The 20,683-nt window shown below is 42.5% G+C and overlaps 1 protein-coding gene across 2 annotated transcripts in view; it reads right to left on the bottom strand.

Moving 5' to 3' along the window:
- CSMD1 (CUB and Sushi multiple domains 1) overlaps positions 1-17,709 on the bottom strand; it is a 1,835,848-nt gene extending 1,818,139 nt beyond the window's left edge. Inside the window, exons 1-2 of one of the 2 annotated variants that reach the window (XM_044760557.2) lie at positions 17,564-17,709; positions 17,109-17,270 (exon numbers count right to left, since the gene is read on the bottom strand). In XM_044760557.2, coding sequence (XP_044616492.1) covers positions 17,109-17,193 — 85 coding nt within the window. In that variant the 5' untranslated portion in view covers positions 17,194-17,270; positions 17,564-17,709. The other variant, XM_070499942.1, reaches the window with a different exon arrangement.
- Positions 17,710-20,683: the final 2,974 nt, after the last annotated feature.

Raw genomic sequence — 20,683 nt, 5'->3', positions numbered from 1 at the left:
TATAAAGGGCAAACTCTTTGAGAAAATGGAAGCTTTCTCCTTCAGCCCTACCAGACGGCATTCACGTTCAGTGATAAATCTGGGAAAGGAAGCTTCTACCCCAAAGCTGCAATAAACACTTATCTTCCCAGAAGGGCAAGATCCACATAATAAACATAATCAGTGTGACCTAGTGGTCGCAGTGACTTAAGATGGAACGGAGGCCCTGATGCTTTTTATAAACCAAGGTGACTTCTATTTTTCAAAGGGGTTGTAAGAATATAAGGAGAAATAGGCTCAAAGAATAACGAATTTCAACTTACACTAATTAAAGGAACTATCTGCTGCATGTCATTTGAGGAGAGAGACTGCGGATTACTGAGTTCAATGCATTAGAAACAAGAAAGAAAAAAGAAAACTTAAACACATACACACACATGGATTACTTCTACCTGCTGGCTGCAAGTGGCCTTATTGAATTTAGGCTACTCTGCTATAGCCCTCTAAGTGCAAGTACATATTGATTAACTGATTGCTGTGACACTCAGTACAGAAATCAAAGCATGTCAGAACTGAAAAGGAAAGGACCAAACCATTTCTTTTCTGGATGAAGAAACTGAAGCCCAGGGAGGTCTCCAACTAGAACGTAACAGAGCTGAACTAGAAACCCCATTCTCTAGGCTCCTGGTACAGTTATGGCCTCTGAAGAAAGCAGGTGTGACTCCAAAGAGATGGAATAGTAATTGGAAAAGTAGGCCAAGGGACATTTATTCACCATGAGCTGGTCACGGCTTCGCCTGATGTACTGTGTAAATAGATTGCAGCCAAATGTGTGGGAGTGAAGACTAGGACAATCCTGTGACAGTCATAAATTGTGTATATGCTATTTACAATACTAGGAAAGAAAAAAAGAACCAGCAGATACTGTTCGTGGAGCCGAGTGGTCCAAGAGGAGCCAATCAGGAAGGATTCTCCTTGCTTCCTGTGCTGCTCAGACTGACCTCCTCTTATTTACTGTGAGCAAATCTGCTTGAAAAAGGAGCTGTATGCCTTTCCGGTTTGGAATGGAGATTTTGTCCAGTTGCGGGTAATAACTTCCTAAATATAAGGGTCAATAATTCGTTTGTAATTTCTATGGAGTTATCGCAAATCATGACTTCTTGTCTAAGAATCTATCTGAAAATATATGGGGCAAGTGCCTGAAAAATGGCAGCTCCCCTTGTCTTACTTTCTTTTAATATGTCTTAAAAGATTTATTTCCTCTATTTATATACCACACTAAATTAGTGAAGGCATGTTAACAAAATGCAAAAAGAAGTTTGTCCTTAAATATAATTTTAATAAAAATACATACAACGATTTCTAATGCTCCTCTAACATTACATATTGTTTTGTTCTTAGCTCTTTGCTTGCATAAAGTTTAAAATGTACAAAACTCTAAGGACTGATTTTTTTACCTGGTCCAAAAGAACCCAATAATTTAAAGACAGCCTAAAATCAAACGCATCTTGTGTTGAAAATCATCAACTACCTTCCTCCATCCTAAGTAAGGTGAGGTGGCATTTTGTTTCAGCATTCTCAGCTGTTTTTATAAACCCCACCTTCACGTCTCACATGGACTTGTTGCAAATGTTTCATCTTTGGAATCAATTTGATATGGTAGGTATAGTACATATCTATTCCTTCCACTGGTCTCTTTCTTTATCAAATATTCATTTAAGTAAGTGCCACTTTAGCGCAACTATACTTAAAGCTATGCCGAGATACATTGCTAGTCAGCTGTAAACAAAGAAAATCCACTAGAGCATCAAGTGTTGTCTGAAGTGGTGGAATGAGGGCATCTGTTGTTGTCTTTTTCCCTTAATACTGCAATTTGTCAGACGTCTCCCATGTGTACTTGAACTGACCCTGGGAAGTGATGGTGAAGTGATCATTTTTATACAACTTTTACTACCAACAGTCATATTGGTGTTTTTCTCTAGATGGATCATGCTCTCATCAATCATTTGTCCTTACAATTTTTTATATAATGTTAATCATGAGTTTTGTACTTTTACTTATCTATTTTCTATCTCTATCCTTTTTAAAAAATATATATATTTAATTAATTGCATGGCTCCTTCAAGAACAACCAAGCAGAGTATGAACTCTTCTGCAAGGATAAGATTAAAACTTAAAATTCCACTTTCTGAAACAAGGCAGGAAGGTTTATGCCAGTTTCTCCTTTAATAAAAACACAGCACCACTAATCATAAACTCATTTAGCAGATCTTTCCATGGCACAGGCCAAATGATTTTAAGCAAGAAGAAACTATTTTGTGTGAGTGGTGTGTGCATGTTCATGGTCTGCTACGCATTGGGGAAGAATGTCTCCTGGTTTCTGGCTCTAAAAGTGGCATAAAAACTTAAGTTCCCAGAGCTCCTGAGGAGATCACTCAGACAGCTCCTCACTCAAGAGGACATTTATGGTGATCTCATTGAAATCACCCTCCTGAATGCACATCCTTTCAAAGTTACTGCCTTACAGGACGTGCAGACCCTAGGTCTCAGGTCACTTGGTGAAGAAATGTTGAGTGAGCATCTCTGAAGGAGATCCCATTTGGAAACCAAGTTACAGAACCACAAATTAGATTGCTGCCAAGGTGGCATTCACTGCACAACATTGTACTGAGAGTGAAAGTAATGGGGCCTGAAGCAGGATCCTAATTGAGTAAATAGAGGGTTGGCCTGCTAGGAATGGGCTGAGCAAGGTCCAAGGAGGGGAACAATCCATTAAATACTTAATCAACTCATTCACTCACATATTCATTGAGTCTGCAATACCCAGGCCCTCATTAAGTCCTTCTTCTCTGCAGGACCTACAGAGTTGCTATGTTATAGGTCTTCATTGTTGGCATGTGCTTGGCCTCATCAGGTGGGAGAGAGACACATTCACATCGATGGTCAAACTGGGCATACCTGGCTTTGAAGAGTTTGTATTTGGTTAACGGACACTTGAGTTGTAGGGAGCCTATTTTGAATGTCTGCATCATGTGACCCTGGAAAGAACACCTTATTCTAATGTCACAACTTGGGATTTATTTTTGTCACTATAACTTGGGATTTCACACATGGGGACCCTACCTTTTAACATCACAACACAGGTATTCACACTTAGAGCAGGCACATGGGGTATGGGCAGCTTGTTCAAGTCAGTGGTCAATCAATCACACTTGAGTCTTGAGACACTAAACCAGGAAGCCTAAACCAGAAGGAAAGAGCCAGATTATATCAATTTAGCAGTGATTGCCTCATGTAGTGGGGGGAAATAAAAAATTTAAGTCAATGAATAAGGCCTTAACTATTTGAAAGATTTTACTCACCCCTGAGTCTCCAATTCCACTGATTGTTTTTCACTTTCAGAAAAGTAATACATTTACTATTTCGCCTAGCATAGACTCAGTTTTACTATGTTTTTCACAAGGTTCAATCAGTAAGTAACACCGTTTCAACCGTCCTTTTAAAAATAGCTTCAGATACTTTTCTTGGGCAAAACTAAGCAACTAGAAAAATATATGAATTCTCAAGACACAGAAGCACCACATGGTTGTCTAGAATACTCACAACCAATACCCCAGGATGTGTAGACAAATTTAATTTCAGAGCAATTCTGCTTTGTAAAGTTTTCTACTATTTTCTTTGATTGCTCCTCTCATGGTCACTCCAAATGTCCAAGGCTTCCTGATAATAACGGACTTTAAAACAAATCTGCTCTAAGGGATTATACTGAGAATTTAATTTTATTCAAGCTGAATGTGATGCACAAGGTCAAATCATAATTTTGATGCTATTATCACTTGACTTAACTGAGAAATCTTTAATTTTTAATCTGGAAACGAATTAAGGAATTTAAAAGCATTTTGTACATCCTAAACAATTCTAGGAACTAGTGTCAGGATTATTCTTATAAATATAAGACACTCAGTATATCCAAATATAATTATTAATCTCCACTTACAAATAATTTCTCTCCAGAAAAATAGTGCTTTTTCCAATAGTACTTCTGTGACCATTTCTAGAATTGAGAGTCTAGTTTTTCAGTTGCTATAATAAAATCGTTGCTAACAATTATCTAACATTTAACATTTATCTATTTATCTAAGATTAGTAATGCCAGGCGCTGTTCTAAGATTTTTACATGTGCTTATTCATCTAATCCTTGTAATACTGAGTCCAGTTAACATCCCCTTTGCAAAGATGAGTAAACTCTGTGTCAGAGAGTTTCATATCATATTTTTCAAGACACACACTATGAGGGGCAGCTGCAGGAACTGAACCCTTACGTTTAGCTTCACAGAGGATGCTGTCAAACATAAAACACAGCATTTCTGTGCAACTATTCTCTCCAAAATGGAACCCCTAAGCACATGAAAACTAAGACAAATTGCCATATCATATGATGTTAAATGCCAACATAAAAAATAAACTGGTTTTCACTTCTGCAAAGTTATTTCATAATTCAACTTATTTCAATCATTAAGAAATTTAAACATGGAATTCTCTAATTATAGTAATTTGAGAAGTGCCAGCAAATAAAATATTTCATTGTGGTGGAATTTAACATGTTGAGTTCTTCAGAAGTAAATATTCTGCAGCGACACATGCATCATCCAAATTATATTGATAGAAAATATATTAACTAGTTAACACAAAGGCATTGATCGCTGCACTGTGTTTTTCAATGACCTAAAAGAAATCACTGTAGTTAGGTATTTAACAAAGCAGCAAAATCCTTTAACATGTTTCTAGGCTCCTGAGGGTCTTGCAGCATCCCCAGTGGTTCTGGACCATCTCAGAAGAGTAAAAGTTGAATATCGTACTTCTCCAGCAGCAGGATAATCTTAGGTTTTAAATTTAAGCCCAGAACTTTCCTTGTCATGCTGTCTTTTCAGAGTATTACATCAGGAGAACCACTCCGTGCTCCTCCTGTACTCACATCAGAGGGGGACGGAAAAGCACTGGGAGGGAGACACACAGCCAGTTTGGTCTGGTGTGTGGGAAGATGGAGTGTTAGGTCACCAAGAGGCATCTGGGCTCCCATGAGAAGAGTGTTCACTTAGACTGAGCTCTGCCTTAACGCTCTCTATGAATTTGTGCAAGACACTTGACTTCTCTGAACACGAGTAATACTAAGGAGTTTTTGATTTATAAACTTGAAGATCACTTCAAATTCAAAAATCTTATAATCTGTCTCTGCCCATAAATATGATCTGATAAGGGCTACCTGTCCTTTTTTTTTTTCAAGTAATCCTTTTTAATTTAAGAATTATTATTTTATTTAGAGAAGCTTGACACAGTTATTCAAAAATCAAACATTTGAACATCAATGCTCTAATGTGTGCATCTTTTCAGATATTTCTACATGTGCATAGAAGTAGCTTGCCTTTTCCCTACACGAAAATGAGAACAAAATATACATACTATTTTGAATTTTTAACTCAACCTTTTACCATTGGAACACTTTCATATAGGCAATATAGTGTGTCACACAACAACTTACTGAGCTATTTTAGGATGATGGCTGGGTGAGCTCTAGTTTTTCATTATTAGAAAGAGGGTTAAACAAGCATATATTGCTGCAGGATATATTACATTTCTGGGTTAAAATATCTGATAATTTAGAATTTTGATTGGTATGGCCAATTATCTCCCCCTTAAATTTTTCTAGATAGACAACAATAGTGTACGGATATGATCTCCCTATGCACTCGCTAACATGTGACATGTCAATTGTAGTTCCACAAATACATTAGGGAAAAAAATAATATAGTTCAATTCTCATTCTTTTGATCAATAATAAGTTTAGAGATCTTTTCCCACATTTATTATTTATGTTTGTTCTCTTTTAAATACCTACTTATAGTTGTTGCCCATTTTTAGTCAGGTCCTAGACCCTTTTCTTCTTAACTGGACAATACTCTTTTTAAATTAACGTATTTCTAGGACAGTGTGGTGGGCAGACTCCTAAGGTGGCCCCATGATCTCTACCTCCTGATGTTTATGCCCCTGTGGAATTCCCCTCCCCCAAGAGGTCAGCAGGACCTGGGTCTTGTTTCTAACCAAGAGAATAGGGTAAAAGTGACAGGCTACATGTGATTTTGTGTCCACGATTATGTGACTACATATAGCTTGTAACGCCTGACTTGCTGGCGTCTCTCCTTCCCTGGCTTGGAGCCCAAATGGGAAGTCCCACATGGCAAGGAACTGTGGACGGCCTCTAGGAAGTGAGGGTGAGCTCTGGCTAATGGCCAGCAATAAACTGAAGCTCTCAGTCCCACAACCACAAGAAGTGGAATTCTGCCAGCCACCTGAGTCATCACAGGAGTGAGTCCTTCTCCAGAGGAGCTTTAGAGGAGCCTGAAGTCCCAGTCAACACCTTGATTGCAGCCGGCGAGACCATGAGCAGATTTGTGTGACCCAGCAGAGCCATACACAGACCCCTGACCCACAGAAATTCTGAGATGCTGAAGGTGTGCTGGTTTAAGTGTCTGGATTTGCGGTAATAATGTTACACAGCAATAGACAAGCTAACATGAACAGTACCGGGAGGGAACACTTCCCCTCTATCTTCATAACTCTGTTTTCTAGCTCTTAACTGTTCCTAGGGGGGTCTGGTCCTGCATAAAGGATAAATGTGGGAAAAGAGGACCACATAATATGATCTTGCTATAAATATCTTCTGCTTTCTGTCTCTCTTCCTCCCCAAGTTGGGACAAAGAATGAGTAGTCATTAAAAGGCAAAAAATAAAAAATATCTTATTCTGATTTTAAGACTGCAAGAAATGACACCAGATCTCTAACTTACGTACTTTTTTCCCTTCTTACAGGTTCTGTTCTTAAATATCAAAGTAAGAGAACCCACTTCCAAAAAGAAATGATTGTCGCTTCACCTTGTCATATAACACTTTATATTATTTTTATACCAACTCTCTTTAAAAGGCCTTTTATTGTCTACCCGTCTTAGAACTGAAAGAAGAACACATTTCCTAGGAGATATAAATCATACCCCAAAGTTCAGGTTGACTATCGTTCTGGGACTTTCAGGTCAGATGACTCCTCATCTTTCAAATATCCTGACAACACATCCCCTCTATTTCTCTTGTTGTCAGTGAAGAACACTGGAAAGGTAATTTTGTAATTGCAGTGGTAAAAGAAAGAGACTGATTAGTTCTTCTTTGTTCCATAATCCTCTTATGTAATTCTTTTACATTAAAAGGCTGAGAGACAAAATAGTCATGAAGATCAAAATGACAATTGTAGGTTGACGTATCAGCTGAACAAGCTCTAATATCATTAAATTATTATCATTAGAAGAAAAAAATGCAAAATCCCAGATACCTTCCTCTGTACACAAAGAGAAACAATTATGGGAAAAACACACACACAAACAAGTCAAATAAGGATGGCAAAATAATAACTTGGATACAGGGTTTCAAAGCTAATTATTTTGACAAGTTCTAGCCTAGGTATGTGAATAAATCAATCATACACAGCGACTTGGAGAAATCACTACTGTCACCTTCCACAGGTCATCTCTCTTCTATGAGTCTTTTCACAAAATATTTTCAACACATTAATTTGATTCAATAAAAAAATGGACAGAATCAAGTATACGAGAACATGTGTTTATTCTTTGAAGAAACAGTGAATGTACAAAGAATCTCTATGACAGTTTGATAGTTGCAAGAGCGTCTTTCAATCTTCCAGGACTTTAAGATCTATTCAGTAAGAATGATGTAAATAAACAAACAAAACCAGCAAAGAAACAACTTTTTTTTAAAAGATCCCAAACTCATGATTTCCTATGTTATAACCAATGATTGTGAAACATAGTAAGTGACAAAGAAATTTAGATGAAGGCAAGATTGGGTAATCAATTAACGGGAGAGGTAACTAGAAGTGAATTCCAAGTGGGTAGGCTTGGGATAGATGGAATCAAAGGTGCATTTAGGATGTGCATTAAACTGGTTCAGTTGAAGTGGAAGTCACTAACAGGAAGGACAAAGAGCTGGAAGAAGTGGAAGCCAGATTATAAAGTGCTTTGAAAGTCAGTTCAGGGGAAGCACGCTGTCTTCTGTAGAAGTATATACTTAAGATGCCACTACACACTGCCAGGAAATCAGTAAACCAAAAAGTGCTTTTGTTACCCACCCAATGTTCTATTAGCATTATATTTTAGAGGTCATTACAACAAAAACAACGCTAATAGCAATATTCGTGGAATTTGGAAAAAAGAGTTTAAAAACGCCAAAAATTCTTGTTTCCAAGAAACAGATTCCCAAACTAAACAAGGGTTTCACCCATTGTTTGTAGGAGGAAAGAAGCAAGGAAGGACTAAAATATGCTGCACATTTGCCTATTTCAGAAAATAGTCCCAGGGGCTAGTTTATATTCCTTCACATTTGAACTTTTAGCTTTAAGGAGCTATAGAAAAAATTCTGAGGAGGCTTTCAATAAGCATCAATATTTATAGGTTTATCTACATGCCTGACAGTTAACCTGGCCCTCACGAGGCTAAAAAACAAGAAAGGAGGGGTGCTTTCAGCTGTGCTCAGGCCAGATCGTAATATCCTCACCCTTATTCTCCTTGATTTTGTTCCTGTTCCCTTTCTCCTCCATTCTTTGAGGCTCTATCAAGATTCCACCTCTTACAGGAACTCCTCTCCAATATCTCAAGCACACTCTAATATTTGAATAAATACTAATTAAGTCAAGTGATTTTAGTTTTTGTGGGTTTTTTTGAAGAATGAAAATTCCATAAATGTAATCACGAACTCAACTTCTTCTTTACTATAATGTGTAGGTAAATAGTAAAGGCTCGTGAATTCCAGTGACATTGAACTGAGTGATTCTTGCTGGTGTACACCATAATTCTTCAAGAGAGCAAAATGATTACTAAAATCCTCGTTAAGAGTCTAGACTTCCCAAATCTCTGCTTTGGCTCCCAGGTTGTCAGTGTTAAGGATGATAACAGATTAAAAACATGTATATTTTCCTCAGATGATAGTAGTTCCACCTAAATACTTAAACCTATCAATAAATATAAGTAACTCCACTTAACAGTAATAGGATGATATTTTTCACTTGACTTTCTCTTGACACTATTTACAAATTAAAAAAAAAGAATTTATATTTTGAAAACTTCATATCATTTCCACATAAAATGGAGCATGCATTTCGAGTAGGTAACCTGTAACCTCATGTGTAGAGCCAACACTACAAAGGAAAATCTCAACAGCTGAATCTATCTTAGATTATTCACAATAATTATCTTTTATAAAGAAAAAACAAAAAGAACAAGAAATGCAAGATTGATGCTGAAGAAATTCACATTTCTAGTGCATAAAGGGAAGTATCTGCTCAATTCAGTTAATTTCTTGTAAAAATATGACCGTTCTTATGCTGCCAGGGTCCCTCTTCTCCTCTGTATGAAGTGCCAATCATAGCCTGCAAGTCCTATCTATCCACAGCTGTATTATACATCAAAGTACACCACTTCCTTAACAGTAAAAAAAAAAGGAATAGTTTGAAACACAGAGACAAAAATTGTTGATGGCCTTTGAACACACTCTTATGGTCCATTCTTTGAAAGAAAAGCGAGTATCATTAAGTTCAGGAGAACCCATTTTCATAAGAAGGATCTCTGTTTAACTTTCTATAACCCTGAAGATTACCCATTTGCATAATAATCAAAGATTTGTAGTGTTGATTATCAATTTACTGATAGAAAAGGAAGCAAAAATTCACTCAGAGTCATCAGGTAAGGTTTTAAGAACCATCATGAATGGTGAAAGTCCAGCATATATTTTACATGCATGTCAACTTCATGTAGAAAATTACTCACTTGTAAAAGACCAATGAAGATATTTTCTATTAAAAATAAGAGGAGAAATAAATAAGTTTCTCTGAAGAAAGGCATTGAAATTCACCAGGCATCTGGAAAAAGACTGCTTAGAATTCACAATTAATTTCAAAGGCCTTTAATTCATTAGAGATCACTCCCAAAATAATTCTAATTCTAATCTAACATTTAGCTCTTTCTTACATAACACTAATCATATCAGAGTATACTAAACCTTAAAAGAAAAAAATAAAATAAGTCATTCGCACAGTATTTTTATATGAACGAGTGTAATTATCCCTTGAAGTCTTCCCATAATATAAACAGTACGGACATGGAGCTTGAATTTCCACTTTGCTGTAGAACTATTTTTTTAGAAAGATAAAACAGGATAGAACGATGAACATTGATAATGGAGGCACTAGTGATAAAGAAGAAATCTTCTGAGATAATTGCACAATTTCATAATATAGTATATTCATCATGAAATCAAGTGTGGGCTAATTAGCCTATGAAGGCTCAGTGAATATGTTATTAGATTTTGATGCTTTTTATTAAAAGGGAAGTAGGATAGATAGATAGGTAGGTAGATAGATAAATTGATAGATAATATATATACATACATAAATGCAGATTTCTGACATCACCCAAAACCCAGTTACTCAGAATCACTTGGGGGAGAGGCGTTAGAATTTGCATGTAAACAAGAACTCAATTGATTCTCTTTTTTTTTTTTTGAGGAATATTAGCTCTGAGCTAACATCTGCTGCCAATCGTCTTTTTGCTGAGGAAGACTGGCCCTGAGCTAACCTCAGTGCCCATCTTCCTCTACTTTATATGTGGGACGCCTGCCACAGCATGGCTTGCCAAGCAGTGCCATGTCCCCACCCGGGATCCGAACCCGGGAACCCCAGCTGCGGAAGTGGAACGTGCACAGTTAACCGCTGCGCCATGGGGAGGGCCCCTCGGGTGATTCTTATACACACAAAGTTTGCAAAAGGGTAGTCAAAAAGTCTACATCATGGTCATAATGCCAACTTCTACACCATAAAGCTGACGTGTTTAGTACAAAAACACAGAGTGTTGCCACAATACATTGGGGAAATCCTCAACGTCCTCAAAAGCTGCTTTGATTCCATTGGGACTGAAGTGACTTAGTTACCGGGAGAACTCAGAGAAAGGTGAATTTACATTGGTAATATCTACATGTCACACTAGTTTTTCTTGAAGTATATTGAGCTGGAGTGTCTCCAAAGCACAGAAAACCAAAAAATAAATAAATGAAAGTTACTTAGAATGGGGCCAATATTTTATATAATTCAAATGTCAGGTTGCAATAATGGTCTAAAAGTGACTCATAAGTGAAAAAATTGGGAAATGGCACCAACAACTTGATTTCTTCATGCTTGTCGTCTCCCCTGATCTCATATTGGGAACAAGGATAATTTTTAAATCACAAAGCATTATTCATGACTTACTACTTTACAAACAATGGGGGCAGACTCACATTAAGATTATTAGCATTAAATTGGAAGTATCCCTTTTATTCTAAACTTATGTTGGACAGAACGAGAATACTGAAATATCCCTTTTCTTTTTATAGTTTTCCCCAAGCTACAACTAGTACAAGATAAGGCAGGAAGATCTCAAACAATGAACTTCAAAATGTATGAGAGACATAAAAGATATAGTAGTTATTTTTAACAAGCATCCATGCCTGCATGTTTTTTCATTCACCAAAGAACTTAGCTAGAGATAAATGTTGCCACTGTGGGTCAAAGTAACACCGACTCTAAATCAACTTAATTTGAGGACATGTTATTCCTCAGTAGAATGTTTTGTTAAGTGAGAAATGATGAAATCTCTCATCCAGCTAGAACAAAGATGTTGGAGGATAAAGATGGTGTAACTTCCCTAAAGCACCGATGGCGTTTTCTTCTCCCAGAAATTAGGGGTTGATAGAAATGGTTTAAAGAAACTGCAACTTAACTCAAACAGGAAAAAAGTATTTCATGTTTCATACTCTGCATCCCAAAACATTGCTCTGCTGGAGAAAAAAAACTACAAGTTGTGCTTTATTTCGACAAAGCTCCTTCAATCAATTTTAACCAGTTCAATGAAATAATGTTCTTCTTTTTTACATAATGGGAATTTTAATTCTGTTACTTCTCAATTTCAGTACTAGGGACTAAGTTTCACTCTAAACATAGACAACAATTAGTCAAAGGTCATTTAAGGTCATCTTAAAGTCAATTTGGAAGAAACTTATTTCCTTGCACTTAGGCAAACAACTAAATAGAATTAGTTGATTTTCATACCGATGATTTGTTCTGAAAGGGACATCCAGTGAGCTGTGTCTAGTGGCTGTACAATTCAAGGCAAGGTCAAAGGGTTGATTTCCTTCAGGACTAATTAGTTTCAATCCAGCCAAAGTAGCAAAGTATCTGTTTCTTTGCTCCAGGTGGCACATCCAAGCCAGTTCCACTGTTTCAAATAGTAGCCACCTCTGTTGTTACCGTGGCCAGACCACAGAGTGGAATTGGTTTGATTTTATCAGTTACCACTGCTAGACCAGCAATCCAAGGTCCTACTCTACTGGCAAAAAGCCAACAGGCTTTTAAATAAGCCCATGCAACTCAAAGGTACAAATACTGTAGGCTGTATAATAGCTACACCTGACTCAGATTACCTCCGATTTATTAGCTAAACAAATAATATTAAAATAAAAGATGACATAGCTTTGTCATCTATTCAGTGCAAGGAGTACCCATTCAAGTTCTTCTTAATTTAAGAGGGAAAGGAAACTAACCAGAAGAAATATAAAAGGCCAAAGGGAAAGTCTGTTTAAATTGTATGTATGCAAGTTGTAGTGGCTTATTTTCACTATGAGCTCAGCAGAAAATCTACCAGAGGCATATTTAGAATTCAGTAGAGCACAGAGTATTTAATATGCCATTTGCATTTTGACAGCTTAGACATGTCTACACTGGATTTGCTGGATTGGCTGCAATAAGCACGAACCGGCCACTGAGCCTTTGTTTATCTATTTCTTAAAGGAAGCTGAACCATTTTCTTGACATTTTCAAAGCTCTGCTGGTGTTTGTTTGAGACAATAAACTGAAGACTAAGGGAGCATTGCCCCCAGGAGGAGCTGTTTGCCTGCAGGAACTTTTAAGCACTGTAGTTGTGTCAGTCTCCTTAGCAAGCATGATTGGCCAGCTGAGAGCCAATATAAAAGTCTCGATTCCCCTTCCTCTGAGGCCTGTGTTACTGGGGATGCTTGAGACCTGGGAGAATTCTACTATTACTTTACTTCCTGCTATTTGCTTCTCTGCACTTGTTGAATGAGATGTCATTCTCCTACTAGTCAAGTTTACAAAACCTGCCACTCAGGAAGAAACTCTCCCCTTTGCTTACCCTTTGAAGGACTTAAAATCCTATACTAAGAACTATATAGGTGTTGCAGAAGCACTAGCTGAATTTATAGCGCTCGACTGAACAGTTCTGAATTGAAAAAGTAATTAATCCCCTTGCCAACGCAATAAAAAGTATACGCGATTTGCTAAGCAAGTCATGAATGCAGAAATATTAACTTCCTGTTAAATGGTCCACCTTTTTAGTAATTGATGGATTAGGGGTTTTCTGTGAAAGCTGCTTATTCCCAGGAGTCCCTGGCTTTTCCAGGAGAGAGTATATGTGGAGTGGCCTGGCTATAAAGGAACCTGGCCAGCAAATGAAAGGTCTCAGCATCCTTCGTGATATGAATTGCTAAAAGGTAATTCATACAGAAGCATGCAGGTTTGGGAAGGCTTCTCTCTCTTTCTCTCTCTCTCTCTCTTCCCGTGTGAGTTACGTGGTTTCTGTGGACATTTGGCAATGCATGCTTAAACCTCTTTGCTGAGTGGGTTAGTCAATGTTAGAAGTGCGAATTTTGATAAACACTCCACCTTTCTCTGGCTTTTTCTGGTGAGACCACAGGGCTACTATTACATGTGCTGCTTTTTAGGACGCTTTCTGAGTAAAACCTGCAAACAAGTTCATTGTCCTTGCTGCATATACGCAAAAAACAATTAAGAAGCAAAGTTTGCTCAAACAGACGGTAGATTCACCACGGAAAACGGGCGCAGATCTGAGAGCCCACGAAATGAATTACTCCACCTATTTACTAGATGAAAATACGTAAAGCTTTCTTCCCTCTCCCTCGGCCCCTGCAAATATGCTGCTTTTAAGGCGGTAGGCACACCTGGGACTCAACCTTTACAAAACCATTAATATCCAAAAAGAAAACATCAAAAGCGAAATCCGGGTTCCCCCAACGCTGTATTGAAGCGTAAAGCACAGTCAACTGAAACTGATGATCGGATACCGACGGTACCGGGTTCTAGTGACCACAACTGCGGCTGCCTCCAGCCTTTCACGACTCCGCAAACAGGTCACGAATTACGCCCCACGCATCAAAAACTCTCCGCCGCCTTCGGCTCAGCGGGAGCCGCCACCTGGGCTCACAAGGCGCAGCTCCCAGGGCAGTGGCAGGCGCCTTCCCCGGGGCTCCTCTCGGGAAAGCCCTACTGCGCGCAGGCGCCCCGGGGCGCCCCTGGAGAGGCTGAGCCACGGAGGCTGAATGCCCACGTCCCCAGGAAGAGGCCCGACCTTGGCCACCAGGGCTTTACTGGGCAAGGGGAATGCGACCCGACCCCACCACAGCGGCCAGAGCACACAAACGGCGACTCCAGCGCTGGCGTCACCAGCTTCCTGCCTGCAGCCGACTCCCATCTGGTCCCTTGCGCTCGCACTTGACCCTGCGGGGCGCAGGGAAGAATCGCCCCTGTTCCTGCGGGCCCCGCTGGGGTGATAAAGGAGCCGCGCGCACCCTCCGCAGCCTGGGCTAGTCAATAGCATAAGGAGTGCAGCCAACCCGTCCCCTCCACCCGCAAATACACACATACAGGCACACATACACATATCCTACTATCGCACCGGGTAGGCTAAGGATCTGGGACCCTGGACTTCACTACTTGGCTTCTCCATCTCGGATCCGGAACGCCCAGGGCGCAGATGGCGATTTCCAGGCTTGGGGGGCGCCCAGGATTTTGCGCCCCTTTCCCTGTCGGCCCCGGGATTGTCCCGGGCAACCCCTGCACACCACCAGCCCATCTACACCCTCCCTCCCCGCCCCCACCTGAGCCTAGCTCCTAGGCCCACCCGCGTGGGGGCGAAATCCGCCCGGCACACACGTGTGCGGATTATTAAGCAGCCCAGGCATGGCCAGTGCCGTCTCCACGCAGCAACCCCTGCTAATTGCGGGGGAAGGGCGCTCGGAGCGCGCGGAACCGTGGGGAACCGATGGTGCGTTCAGAGACTGAGCTGCCTGCCAGGGGAAGGAGGAGGCCGGGCCCAGCTGGGCTTTGAGTGCAGGGGGAAAGGCCAGGAAGTTTTGTGGAGTTGCGTAGTAGCTGTTTCCTCTCCACACCTGAGCTTGGCTGGGCAAGGCCGGGTCCTCTCCCCCAGCCCTTGCCCAGACCCATGAAACACACATCCGCGCACACCTCCCAGAGAGAGTCCTCTTTGCCCTCCACTTTTCCTGCTCCGCCTCTCGGATCCCGGCCAGACCAGTGCGACCGGAGGCCGCTGCCCGCCCGCCCCTGCTCTGCTGGCTGTGCCTTTGCCGCGGCTCCACAGCTGAGCCCGAGGCGGGGCGTCTGGACCGAGCCTGGCGGGTAGGCAGAGAGTCGGTGTCTGCGGGAGGCTCCTCATTCCCGAGCGACCAGGAGCTTGGGCAAGGAACACCAACCGTCTGCGCTCGCTGGGATCTTGGGGCGCATTCCCACAGACACCCTTTGCGAGGGTGAGTGTGTTTGTGGAGGGGCTGGTGCCTAGCGGTCAGCTCTCAACCGGCCCTGGTCGCCAGGTGGAGAAAGCCACCGGGAGGGAAAGCCTAATCTGCCATTCTCTCCACCTCTCTCCAGGCCAGGCCCATCTGGAGTTTCCTAATGGAACCAGAGACAGTCCTCCTTCGCCTTGTCAATCACCCTTGAATCTGGAACACTGAAGGAACAGAAAATGGGTGAAAAAGAAGATGGAAGAATCTAGAGAGGAAAGGGGATTTTTATGTGGGAAAGAGCAAATGGCCATTAAAAAAGAAACCCCACAAGATTTGTACTTTATCCTTTAAAAAGGAAAAGAAAAAAATCTCTGTAGATATATTCCCAGGAGTGGGACGATGGGTGTTGACTGATAGAGCATCCAAGAAGGCTAAAAGGAGGAAATGGGGGCAGGCACTTTCCGATGTGAAAATCAATCAATATCCCCTCTCTCTACACTCTCTCTCGGAATCAAGAGGGAGCTTGTTTTCTTTGCCAGAGAATAGACAAGTGCAGGAGCTCCTGCCAGCCCCGAGGTTGCAGCCTGTAGGCTAGTTAGGGGAAAACATTCCCTAACTCATCTCAAGGAGAAAACCAAGTTCACAGAGCTCCGAGCCCCAGGAGCTACCCAGGGAGCCTCCTTCTCCTGACCAGGGAGGGGAACGAGGGGAAGAACCCGGAGACCACAGCGAATATATCTGAGCTGGAATCCCAGCCAGGGCTCCCCGCTTTCCTCACGCACCTCGCCAGCTCCTTCCAAGTTGCACGGAACGAAGTCCAGGGAGAGGAAGGCGGGGGCGAGCTCACCGAGGTAGCTACTCCTCTCTCCCTGACGACGCTGGAGGGGGAAGGAGGAACCGCGGAACGGGCGCCAGGGTGCAGGGAGCCCAGCTGGCGGGCAGGTTTGCCTGTTGGTAACCCAAACCCCTAGAGAACCCAACTTGCGAGGCCGGCTTGGCCAGGGCCACTTGCCCGGCTGCTCTGGGTCCGGGGAGAAAGTCCTGGGAACCACCCCCAGCCACCCTGACCCGTTGTACCCACATCTTGAAGGAGGCAACGCCGCCCCGCCACAGCGCAGTTTCAGCCCAACTCGGGATTCTCTCCCCTCTCTCTAACAACCCACACCACCGAGAAAAGAGAGACATTTCGTTTCAGCCCAAGTGAGGGGGAAGCAGAGGCGGGGGTGGGGCGGGGGAGAGGAGGGTTGGGAAGAACGCGATGGAAGCTCGGCTCCCGGACATTGCATTCCCCAAACGTCCGCGATGGAGAGCCACCCGGCAGATGCCAGCGACTCGGCACCCTTCCCTCCTCAAAACAGACACTTGCGTTCGCAAACGGGGCCTCGGAGGGTTCGCCCATCTCCCCCGGCAGCAAGCAAGCCTTCTTACCCTTAGCTGCAGTGAGGAGCCCCGCGCACAGAACCAGCAGCACCAGAAGCAGGAACAGCGACTTGAATTTCCTCCACGCAGTCATGTCTGCAGATATTCCACACGCACACGACACCGATGGCTCTTCTCAGATGTGCCCGTCTCCTCCGAGGAACGGCAGGGCTATGAACAGAGCCAAATAATCACCAGAGGGCAAGGCGAGCAGGAGAGAGATCCCTGTCCCCAGACCGGCCGCGCATCCGACGCCTCCTGCAGGTCTGAGCGCCCGGCTCGCTTCCCTCTCATAGCATCGGGTCCGAGCCACTGCAGGGCTTAGCTACTCCGAGCACCGACACCAGGCTGGCGGGTCTGGGGCCAGGGACGAGCGCCGGCCGAGCCGGGCAGGAAGGCACCAAGGCGGCGAGGCTGCGGGAGGGGGCGAGGCGGGGAGAGGAGCGCGCGCAGCCGGGAGAGACCTGGAGCGGAGGCAGCTGGAGAGAGAGCCAGCGAGTGGGAGCCGCGGGAGGGAGGGGGCGCGGGGGGAGGAGATCCAGTCTAGAGAGGAAAGGCGGAGAGCGCAGAAGACAGGCTGCTAGCGGCACAAGGAGCCGCTGCCGTGGTGGCTGGACTCAACCATCCCTACCCACAGAGAGGGGAAGGAGGCTGGGCACAATGCAATCCTAGACAGAGCCCAGCCTCGGGCCCTGGGCTCCCCGCGCCGTGCTGCGCTCCATTCGGCCTCCAGCGCAGCAGCGCGCAGGCTGGAGAAAGGAGACTTGTTGGGCGCCGGGGTAGGGGACACCCACGCCACACACCGGGACAGGCGATGCAACGGGGCAACTCGAGCAAACTAGAGGGATTCAGAGGGGCCAGAGGCTGCCTCCATCTGCTGATCTCTCTGACCAGAAAGAAGACCCCTGCATAACTTAGAAAAGAAATGCAGGTGGAAAGAGTACCTGCACAAGCTCTAACTCCAAGCTAGAAAAATAAACATTAAAAAAAAATTTTAGAAATCATCTTTGGTGAGATGACTATGTATTTGCAAGGAATTACAACGATTTTCCTGTTTCCTGCCTTAGGTTGTGTTAGGGTTATCTGTGCACAAACTTCAGGTGCAGATTAAATCCCAAATTAGGAAGACTCTCCAGAATTAATAGCCGGGTCTGGTTTTGAGAGATGGCATGTTGGCTCGCTTTCAGGTGAAACTCTATGTAAAATTCATTGGGTTCGGCAGGGACTTGAAGAGAGAAGACATAGTGCTCCTGAGAATGTGCTAAGGGATGAAGGTAGGAGACGAACAGAACTCTAGAAGAGCAGAAGTTGACAGAATGAACTAGGTTTCATCCACGTCCCCAAACTGAGGAAGTATTCCTGCAATCTCTGGGGAACATGTGAGGCAAAGCATTTTAGGGGAAGGTGATAAGTTTATAGAAAAAAGAAACCATAGGTTAGTGCTAGTATTCACAAAGAGACATTTAAAGGATTCCCCATTCTTAACCAAAGAGATTTAGGTAATTTCACTACAGGATTGGAAGGACCAGAACATGGCAACCCCACACCTTAGTAAGAGAGGATTATACTGTGTGTCTGGAAACAGTATACCCACCACACTGAAGACTGTATCATCCACCTCAGTGGTGGATTCTGGTGAAATCGAAGACCCATTGTTGGCCACTGGTCATGGTGCTTCATTCCACCAGCATTTTGTCACAGTCAGTCCTCGAGATTAAATAGACTGACATGTTCATAATGTTTTATACCTTGCTTTATTTTTGTTGGATTCCCCTTGTCCCAGTGGTCTCTAGGCTACAGAAGAATGTGATGGTGAATCCTGAAAACGAAAGGCTACAATCTTGAAATTTAAGCACCAAAACCTGATTTCCTTAGTTTCCTTATAGCCTACCAAGAACAATTAGACCCACCATCAAAACTCTTGTCTCTGTCATAGAGACGTGAGCTTCTAAATATGAAGAGCCAACTGTGCTTCTCTGAAAGTTGCAGTCCTAGAGAGGACTGGCATTTTCCATTTCCAGAGACCTATTTTGCCTTGGTTTTCCCTGGAGGGGGAATAAGAAGACAGAATGGCTCAATTTCAGGGGAATTCCCAGTGGGATCCATGAATTCTATTCTTTAGGCTGAACTAGGCATGTCAAGGGGAGGGTCAGCCCCTTTGGGATTTTAAATCAGACACCAGATGGTACCTGTAACTCAGCAAGTGAACAAAAAACGCTTTCTGAGCCCCATTAAGTGTTCCAGTAGCTCATTTGGAGCTCCTCATCAGGAAAAATTGATCTTTTTTAAGAGCTAAAGAGCTGACTTCTCCTTGTGAAACGGCGTCTTGTCTTTGCACTGCTATTCCTAATGACGCTTGTCACCAAGAAGGATTTCTGCCATTAAAAAACGTTTCCAAAATCTAACCATCCTGGGCTGGACTCATAGATGATTTTTACTTTATTAGGATCCAAATCAGCAATGTTGAGTGTCACCTTCGAAACTGAACACCTTCACACATAATTGTGAGGGGCTCCGGGCTCTTGAACTTCTTGGGTTCTGCTTAAAGTCTTGAATACCACCTCCTCTCTCTGGGTGCAGAAAATCTATTCACATCTTTAAGAAATAATGATCCCAATTACGAGTAACTGCCCATGTTAGCTGTTTTTGGCCAGATCATATATCAGATTGTTACAATGATTCATGCCAACTTATTTCTTGATCCTGAGTATGAAGAGGGTGGGAGATGCCTGTCAAATAAGATAGGCTGATTTTGTAATATGGTTGTGTTTGTGTATTAATATTACGATGTTTTCCCCCAAGATCTCAAGGCCCTTTTTATTTTGGAAGGAAAACATGATGCTCTGCTGCCATCTAGTGCAAGCTTTCCTTGTTGGGTGTTTGCAGAGAAATCGGTGGTCCCTTGGTCTTCTTTCTCTTATCTAATCTGAGGTTCCTTACTCGTTGTTTGAATGCCCCTCCAGACACTCCTGCATCCTTTATGTTATCGGGCTATAGATGAAGCCTATTATTGGGTTCCTGAAGGCTTTTCCCCTTTTGATTTTTAAATGACTGTGAAAGCATTGATTTATATCGCAATTCTAATACCAGTTATTTAGAGCAAGATTAACCAAATGGGATTAGAATAAGAGAGGTTCTGTGGAGAACTCACACCAGGCAGCTCTGTGACCACTTCTCTGCATTGTCCTGCGGTGCCTGGAACATTGCATTTCTGCACTGAGTTCTTTTATTCCATTTCCCACCCTAAGCACACGGACCGTCCATAGTCTCGGGATCCTGGCTAAGCAGCGCTAGAAATAGTATTGGCACTCAGGAATGAGAGTGGAGCAGTAGAATGAATCAAGGCAAAGATCGTCTGCCATACCGGAAAGGATAAGACATCCCTCAAATCATGTCACAACTAAATGAAGACTCAGCTGGACAGATGACAGCAGAAACTTGTGAAAAGTGTTGCAGAGGAAAAGGGAAAGTGTTTTTATTTTAAATGAAGTTTTCTGAGGAAGGGACAGAAAATATGAATTGGACACTTGAGACAAAATTATAAATTAAAAATGTTGCACAAATGAGGATGCTAATTAGCTAGA

Source organism: Equus asinus, chromosome 27, assembly GCF_041296235.1.
Source record: "Equus asinus isolate D_3611 breed Donkey chromosome 27, EquAss-T2T_v2, whole genome shotgun sequence".
NCBI lineage: Eukaryota > Metazoa > Chordata > Mammalia > Perissodactyla > Equidae > Equus > Equus asinus.
Note: the sequence above shows the minus strand (reverse complement) of the source record. Positions and strands in the feature narration are given on the sequence as shown.